The 9557-nt window shown below is 37.3% G+C and overlaps 2 protein-coding genes across 3 annotated transcripts in view; one reads left to right on the forward strand and one right to left on the reverse strand.

Moving 5' to 3' along the window:
• The window catches only part of LOC140135720 (uncharacterized), a 233856-nt gene that overhangs the window by 68022 nt on the left and 156277 nt on the right, over positions 1 to 9557 (reverse strand). The window lies entirely within an intron of this gene.
• On the forward strand, positions 7256 to 9480 carry LOC140168030 (monocarboxylate transporter 5-like). The gene is made up of 2 exons (XM_072191337.1): positions 7256 to 8309; positions 8802 to 9480. The coding sequence occupies exons 1-2, from the start codon at positions 7256 to 7258 to the stop codon at positions 8978 to 8980; spliced, it is 1233 nt and encodes a 410-aa protein (XP_072047438.1). The 3' UTR covers positions 8981 to 9480.

A 9557-nucleotide genomic window follows, 5' to 3' on the forward strand; every position in this document is an offset into this window, starting at 1 on the left:
AAAATTAAACCCCTGCAAAAATTTCCTCTTTTACAGTACAGTGGCAACTAGTTCATTAACATGAACTTGTCTTGGCCTTACAATTTAGTTTGTGTGAACAGGAATTTGTGTTATCGGGTTAAATTATAACATCTATAATAAATTACTGAGTTTGGCGACATGGTAAGGCTAAAAACTTCTACGTTTTACATTATTTTGGAAAACGGATTTTTGCATTGCGTAGAGTAAAGTTGTCCGCACCCCAATAAAACATCCAATTTTGTTTTTGTTTACATTAAGGGTGTCAAATTATGTTAATTAGTTTCAAAGCCACTACCAGAGCACCTGCGTGCTAAAACTTTTCAGGCCAACACAATACACTAATGTTGACCAGAGAAGATCCTGTCATCGGTATGAGGATATTATGCCTGTAGTCTCAACTATTACATGACACAGTAGAAGTATGCCTGTAGTCTCAAACACAGTAGAAACTCAATTAACATCTATTGTTTATTCAACTAATTTATCAACATTAGCATGTATTCTGTGTTTTTATGGAGAACCTATAGTCAACAGTAGAGTGTTTGTTTATTCAATTAGTTTGTAAGTGAAACTTTTGAAGGACAAATTAATCAGGGTTGCCAAAAAAAATCATAACTTTATATGAAATAGAGTGTAAGGAAATGTGAATAAAATTGTTTCAGCTGCACAGTGGTGTAGCCAGGACTTTTTCAGAGAGAGGGAGAGAGAGAGAGAGAGAGAGAGGGGGGGGGATTGTCACAAATGGACTAAAGAGTACGACAAATTTATCCAAAATGGGCTAACAAATAAAAAGTACAACAAATACATAGAAATATAAAATATCAGATCAGCCAGCAGGCCACAGGGGGCCAAGAGGGATGTGAATAAAATTGTGTTCATCTGCTTAGTGATGTAGCCAGGACTTTTGCAGGAGGCGGGGCAGCAAGGTACATTTCAAGGTGGGGGACAAACTTGGATGAAAGTGATTAAAAATGAGCTAAAAGGTACAACAAATTTGTCCAAAATGGGCTAAAAAGTACTGTAGAAACAAATGCATAAAAATCCTAAATAGCAGAGCGGCCAGCATCCCACAGGGGCAAGACTTCTAACGGTAGATATGATATGGTGGCAAGAAGACTTGCTTCGATCATGATCTAATTGCAATTTCAAGCCATTGATTTATATGGAAACGATACTAAATATTATACTTCTAAGTTCTAAATGATAATCTCCTCTCATACCATTAATCACATTAAATAAAACATTTACATGTACACAAAATATAACAAAATTTACCAACCGCAAAAGACCCAGATCGCGAAAGACGGGTAACCGCTAGTAGAATATAAGATTGGGACTTTATTAGCTTTTATTATAAACACTTATGTTAACAGAAATTTCATGTTAACAGAGTTTGTGTTAACAAGTTGCCACTGTACATGCACTTGATAGGCCTATGGTACAATGTCTGAAGAGATTGGCTGCAACGAGGTGGTTACAGCACCAGACACAACTCAGGATGATAGACCCAATATAGACAGAGGCTGGGCCTGGATGGTGTTAATAGGGTGTTGTTTAAATCGTATGTTATGTGATGGTGTGTTGTCATCATTTGGTGTTTTTACTGTGGCTTGGCAAGAGCAATTCCCGGGATCTGTAACAAAACTCACATGGATTATATCATTGGTTGTAGGAATAGAATACATTGCTGGTAAGTACACTGTGGTCTTTTTATTGGCTCTGAGCGGAGCTTATCAGTGCCTTTGTCATGCAACTAACTAGCATTCATTTTCAGGCCACAATACGCTGTTGGTTTTTATGCTAAGGATCATTTAATGACTGATATGAAGACTTAAGTTTCGTTTCAAAGTTTGGCTAAGTTATTTTTGAATCGATTGCACTCCAGATTTTATTGAAATTCAGGCGATAAAAGTATTATTTTTGGGTAAAAAAGACCAAAATAGTCACGATAATCGAGTTATATCTTGGTTCCCTGTGTGTGCTAGAGATTATTCTGGTCTGTATAATTTGAGATGCGTAATACAGACGGAAACCAATGGAGGTACATTTCTTAAGATTTAGTTCAGATCAGAAATTATTTGACTACTTCTTAACTTTTCTTCACTATTTCTTTATAATTTAAATAAAGAGATAGGTAAGGAATGTCAAGAAATAGTCAAGAACATGTCCGAATCTTGAATAAATCCCCGAATAAATCTGAACAAATGACTTTTCTGGGGACTATTTGGCTTATGCAAGTGCAGTACGGAAGCACTGTGCCGATTTTTTTGTTAAAGGTCACGTTTTTACCGATAAGCTGCGATGCTCAACAAACTTCGTAGACTTTTCTATGAGGCTATTTTGAACCAATAAATCGATTAGTTTTTCTTGATTGATGACATCACCATTTCTGAACCAATCAGCAAACAGTTTTGTGTGATTGATCGATTCTTGCAGTAGTCTCCACAGCAGCCAGTTTGGTTCCACATTTTTGTGGAGGGAGCGTAACCAAACTGGCTGCATAGGAGACTAAGTTCACTGACCCATTGACCTTGCAAACTCAACCACAGAGAGCTACGGTACATAATCGAGGTGAAAATACGCTAGTTTGTTTACCATTCTGAGCCCGGTTCTGAGCTCATGAGCTTCTGGTAAATGTCATTCAAGCATTTACGAGCATACCATAATATTTTTTTATTAAATATAAAGATGTTTATTTAAGTTATTTGTAAAATTCAGCGATGGACTTAATCTAGAAGTGGTTTGATTTTAGTTGTAAACGCGGGACTCGACCGGCATGACAAGTTGAACATGTGAAGTTCCAAATTCGGAAGCCATGTACTACTATTCCAATTTCCATGTAAGTAGGTCTCACACGAACTGCTCCGAGGTTATACTATACTGTTACTGACTACTAGATTGTCTACTTTTGTACCTTCGTAAGTGATGAAATTGAAGAAAAAATCATGAAGTGAAATCTATCAGAAATAAACACTGATGTGATGTAGGCTAGTCCTGCTTAATCAGAGTACAGCATCCAGGCAGATCCAGATCCGAACAGAACTTACGATTGTTCGGTTGGACTGGGTTCAACACACATGACACAACAGACATGTCAGGACAGACCAGTTTTGGTGTTTACAAAAAATGCAAATGATCTCAAGTCACAAAAATTTGTTATAAAATTTCATTTTTGTCTCGCCTCAGTATTTCTGTCTGTCCGGGGTGTGGATGTCCGTGTGTCCGTCCGAGCTGTATCTGGGGAACTGTAAGACCTACGGGGGCGCTACTTGGTGGGAGGAAGGGTATCTAAGTTTGCTCCGTAATTGTATGTTTTCGGTGAAAAATAATGCAAATTAACATAGCTAATTTGCATAATTTATGCGAAAATCAGCGCAAATTGATAGCGGCGCATGGTAACGAAACCTTGTGACAGGAATGATACACACCTGCTGATCACCTGATTAGTTTTTGGCGAAAAGTATGCGCATTTAGTTGTTAACTTGCATAATTTATGCGGAACTCTTCTACAAAATGGTTGGAAATCTGAAGAAATCCGCCTTGTGAAGCTGTTTCTGGGGATCCGTAAGAATGCTAAGCCCTATGATGATGAAACGTGGTGGGGGTAGCATGACCAGAGGATCTCGACCTGATTCGATTTTCAGCGCAAAATATGGTAATTACCTACCTAATTTGCATAATTTATGCATAATATGCAAAAACCTTTTTTCTCGGAGACTAGGGTCGACGTTCTTCAAACTTGGTGGGGGGTGCATCTTGACCCCAGACAGAACAAGTTTGTAATTTGTATTGGTTAGTGGGTGAAGGTCACTCGAGGTCATCCAGGGGTCATCTAAGGTCAAATTACTAAAACTGTCGTATGGGCATGAAACTTGGTGGGTACAGTTAACATTTAGAGTCAAATTTTCTGCTGGTCATTTTGGGGTCATCCGAGGTCACTTAGGGGTCATCCGAGGTCAAATTACTAAAAACTGTCGTATGAGCATGAAACTTGATGGATACACTTAACATTACGAGTCAAATTTTCGGACGGTTATTTCGGGGTCATCTGAGCTCACAAGGGGTCATCTGAGGTCAAATTTCTAAAAACTGTCGTATGGGCATGAAACTTGGTGGGTACAGTCAACATTTAGAGTAAAATGTTCGGAAGATAATTTCGGGGTCATCCGAGGTCACCAAGGGGTCACCTGAGGTCAAATTACTAAAAACTTGTATGGGCATGAAACTTGGTGGGTACACTTAACATTTAGAGTCAAATTTTCAGACGGTTATTTCGGGGTCATCTGAGGTCACCAAGGGGTCATCTGAGGTCAAATTACTAAAAACTGTTGTATGGGCATGAAACTTTGTGGGTACACTTAACATTTAGAGTCAAATTTTCAAACGGTTATTTCGGGGTCATCTGAGGTCACCAAGGGGTCATCTGAGGTCAAATTACTAAAAACTGTTGTATGGGCATGAAACTTTGTGGGTACAGTCAACATTTAGAGTCACATTTTTGGAAGGTCATTTCGGGGTCATCCGAGGTCACCCAGGGGTCATCTGAGGTTAAGTTACTAAAAACTCGCATGGGCATGAAACTTGGTGGGCACAGTCAACATTTCAAGCCAAATTTTTGGAATGTCATTTTGGGGTCATCCAAGGTCACTCAGGGGTCATCTGTGGTCAAATTACTAAAACCTCATGTGGATATGAAACTTATTGATGGATGTATTATGCTCTGCAAATAAGATATAGCTACCAACCAGCAAGATGTATGATTGCATGTGATCTGGCACATACAATGTACATGATTTCACCTGTTGCACATTCGACTGCAATTACTTTCACATTCAAAAAAGCACAGAGCCACAGCGCCATTGGTGCTCTTGTCTTTTCAGTTTTCGTAAGTCTATAGTTCAGAAACGAAAACGCAAGGGATTAAGTCAGTTGATCTGTAAAAGTAAATCAAGGGATTAAGTGAGTTGATCTGTAAAAGTACCTATCAGCTTATTTCAATAGAGGTGGATGCCTGTGCCAATAAATGATGGATAAGACAAGATTATGGAACACCTTTGTTTTTAGTGGTCTAGCACTCCTCTCATCTTTGATGATGTTAAATTGGTTCACATTAATGTGACAAATGCCAATCCGAATGAAAAGATCCACTTTTTTTAGTAAAAACATTGAAAATAAGCCCTTAAATCACAAAAGGTCCGCTTATGAGATGGTCACACCCCAATAAATCCTGGCTACGGGCCTGTGCGCGTGCAGGGCCAGTGTTGCCCTTCCCTCGCGTCAATGTATATCTCCCTATTTCGCTTCCTCCTCCCCCCTCCGAATCAGTCTCCCCTCTCCCTCCCCAGTCCCTTCTGTTCCTTCTCTTTCTAGTCTTTCCATCTCTCCCTCTCCTCTCTTTCTCCCTCACCCTCTCCCACTCTCACTTGTTCAGTCTGTCAGTCTCAAGTATCTCCCCCTCCTCTCCTTGCAAAATTTATCAGTATGATCAATGACTGACAAAAATCAGCTCCGCAAAAACAAACATTTAAATTAAACTTGAGTCTCGCATATAGGCACAACCTATTATCAGATTAGTAATTGCTATTGTGAAGAATGAATAGAATAAATTACCTTCGCTTGCTCATGCGATTCTTTTGTAATGCATATATCTATATAACATGTTTACTAAATCGCCACCTGACCTGTCTCTAAATATGTTCCTATTTATTCTTACAGGTCCCTTAGGTGGTACCTTATGTAAATTTAGCACAAGACAGGTTGTCATGGCAGGAACCATTCTGACCAGTCCCTAATATGTTCCTATTGATTCTTACAGGTCCCCTAGTCAGTGCTTTATGTAAGAGATTCAGCATGAGACAAGTTGTCATGGCAGGAACCATTTTGACCACACTGCAAAAACAAGTGTTTATATTTAAACACCATATTGTGTTTATCAGAGCAACACTTAATAAACACATAATTCATGTTAATGGTCTAACACTAATGTTAATTTTTCTAACACTAATGTTCATAAATTAACACTTGGTGTTATATTACAAACATTAGTGTTTGTAATATAACACCAAGTGTTAATTTATGAACATTAGTGTTAGACCATTAACATGAATTATTTGTTTATTAAGTGTTGCTCTGATAAACACAATATGGTGTTTAAATATAAACACTTGTTTTTGCAGTGCAGTCCCTAATATGTTCCTATTGATTCTTACAGGTCCCTAGTCAGTGCTTTATGTAAGAGATTCAGCATAAGACAGGTTGTCATGGCAGGGACTATTCTGACCAGCATTTCATTTATTGGAGCATCACAAGCCACCAGTCTCTGGCATCTCTACGTTGCTTTTGCTTTTGCAGGTAAATCTCAGTAAATACCCAGGTATACAAGTTTATTTTAGAACCCTTGCACCCCTCCCAAACAAGGTTCAAGCAGTTGTAGGCAACCTTATCAGAGAAAGATTAATTTTCATTAAAAAGTTTTTAGTTTTGGATGTACCAAATCCTGTTTGGGGTCTGATGCATAATCATAAAAAGTTACATTCTTTTCATAGTGCACAATTACCCCAGCAAACACAAAAATGAAAGGCTATAAAACGTTTTTAATTACATACATACAAAAACATTTTTGAGAACTTGCTACAAAAACCTGCTAACATAAAGTTAACAAAGTGTTGGCAATATATTTTGCCAAAATGATTGTCCAAAATGTTCTACAGCAACACGTTGACACAATTTTTACATGTAAAATGTTGTAGTGTTTTTTTCACATAAAACATTTTCATGGCCTTTATATAACCATCATTAAAATAGTCTTGAAACATTGTTATTGAAAACAAAACATGTTTATAATATACTTATAAGGCAAAAAAAAAGAGGTTCGTCTCAAAGCTTGCGCATGCGTTTGTAAAATCGCACGATTTGACAAAAAAGAAATGCGGAAATTTTTTTTATTTCAAAACTTTATTTAGTTTTTTCCATAAAAAATCAGCGAAAATCAGACTTTTTCTCAAAATACCATGAAAAAGTTGGACATAAAAATTAAAAAAATTGCATTTCGCATTTGTTTTTAAATTTCTCGTGAGCTTTGAGACAAACCTTTTTTTTTTTTGGCCTAACATGTTTAAAAACATTTTTGTGTTTGCTGGAACATAGAGAAGACCATGTAACAAAACAAATTACAGTTACATCTTCATTACAGTTACATCTTCTTGAGAGCTTGTGTTTTTCTTTCTTTGTCCTCATGTTTTTTTTATATTTTGCAGGCCTAGGATTTGGTTTGGCTCACCAACCATCATATGTCATACTAACCTACTACTTTGACAAAAGACTTGCCCGCGCCAATGGAATTGCATCTGCTGGAGTGGGTGTTGGAATATTTGCAATCCCACCATTTTTACAAGTTCTCATTGACTTTTATGGCTGGCAAAGTGCCTTACTTATTATGGCAGCTGTACTTGGTAATTTGGGTATATGTGCTGCTATCTACAGACCATCTAAACTTGAAATTGAAAACAGAACTAGTAGACCAAAGCAAAAGGCAAATAATTCAACTAGTTTTGAGTTAAACTATATTAGTGGCATGGAGAATGCATGTTATGAGCAAGATCAAACTACTTCAGGAGCCGACCAACTTCACAGCAATTCATCACCTGGCACTCGAGAACATCAAATAGGCCCGAAATCAAACCCAAAAGAAATAACTGAAGATAAAACTTTCTCACAACCAAACTTTTCATCACAAATTGAACTACATCAAAATGATGGCCATCCAAAATCTACCAAATACAGTGCTTGTGCAAAGTGTTACAGCTGGGGTCTTTTAGAACTATTTGATTTTCAGCTGCTGACAAACTTTAATTTTGTGCTTCTGCTAATGTCCTATTTCCTTTATGGTGTTGCTTATGTTATCGCCATCCAATACTGGCCAGTAAGAGCTGTTCACACTGGTATATCCGAACTCAATGCTGCCTACTTAATATCAGCCATCGGTATCAGCTCTTTACTATCGCGACTAACGCATGGCTATATCATAGATTATCACATCATGAGCGCTACAGTTTTGACCGCTCTTGCGTATGCTATAAGTGGTGTATCTAGTGCTTTAAATCCAGTTTCAGACAGTTATCCAGTGCTGATATGCCTATCGGTAGTAGTCGGTCTTACGAGTGGTGTGTTTAATTCAACAATACCGATAATAGCTAAGGAATATGTTGGTGCTAAGCAGGTGTCTGCGGGTACAGGGTTGATATTACTAATCATAGGAATCTCATTGATACTAGGTGTATATGTAACAGGTGAGTTTGAAGAAACATGTTGGGATTTTTCAGGTGAAAATCAAATCAAATCAAATCTGCTTGATACGGTTGTGGTTGTATTTGGCACTCAAACCTGGGACCATGCCCTCCCCACCAAAGCATCCTCGTAACTTATTCAAATGCATAACACGTCACGCCGCACTGTCATTGTAAAGCGTACTTTTAGCTTCGTCATAAGACGCGGCCATTCAATAATCTGCATTTGTATCCGCGTATTTAAAAGTTAGCATCTGTGATTGGATTAAACACATCGTGTTAATGAATATTAATGAGGTTATGAATGTGTTTTCATGAATAAGCCTTTAGTGAATTAGGAATTTAGAAAAATAGGTTCTTGTTTGCAATATAATTACATGTGACATTAATTAATTTTTAATTAATAATTTAATTAATAACTAATTGATTTATTAATTTTCAAATGATGCAACTGAAGATATTAATTTGTTCATTTATTAATTTTTAATTTTACAGGTGTTCTAGCTGATGCTACCGGTAGCTATGATATCCCTTTCTACTTGGCTGGTGCCTGTTTTCTGATCTGTGCTCTTCTCATTTTTGCCTTCCCTGGTATTAAACTTCTGAAGCGTCACCAAACTGGACACAAAGATGAAGATGATACACCTACAAGAGGTGACCAGCTAGAACTTTGAAGTGATGAGATTCCATCCACAAGAGCAACCAGGATCCTCCTACAAATTCTGAGAACAACAAAATTCCCCCTACAAATTCTGATGCAGTTCCACCCACAAATAGTAATGAGATGCCTTCTTCAGAAGGTGATGAAATTCCATCTCTAAATAAGCAATGATATTCCAACTTTATTATAAAAGGCCGGAAAACAAAAGGTTTTGGTTCTCCTCCCCTCCCGCCTTAATTTCTGGACTTTTTTTAATAGATTTTTCAAAGAAAATTTTAAAGACTTTGGAATGCTTTAGGAAAACTATATACATTTGTGATGCAATCAAGAAAATCAGTCAGAACTCGGAAATATTGATTTTGAGATATAGCCAAACAAAAGGCAATTATTTCGTTTTGTTTCCTGCTGTTTTGGAAACTCTTTAATTGCTAATATCTTTGGATCTGGTTGTTCAATTCAATGGGGTTTTCTGCAAAATGCAGCTTTGCAAATGCTTATTACTGTCCTATAAGAAACTGAAAATTTAACATTTTCTGAGTTCCGACTGATTTTGTTTGATCACATCACATAACTTTTTGGTGGTACTCTTG

This window comes from Amphiura filiformis, chromosome 1 (genome assembly GCF_039555335.1).
Source record: "Amphiura filiformis chromosome 1, Afil_fr2py, whole genome shotgun sequence".
In the NCBI taxonomy this organism is placed as follows: domain Eukaryota; kingdom Metazoa; phylum Echinodermata; class Ophiuroidea; order Amphilepidida; family Amphiuridae; genus Amphiura; species Amphiura filiformis.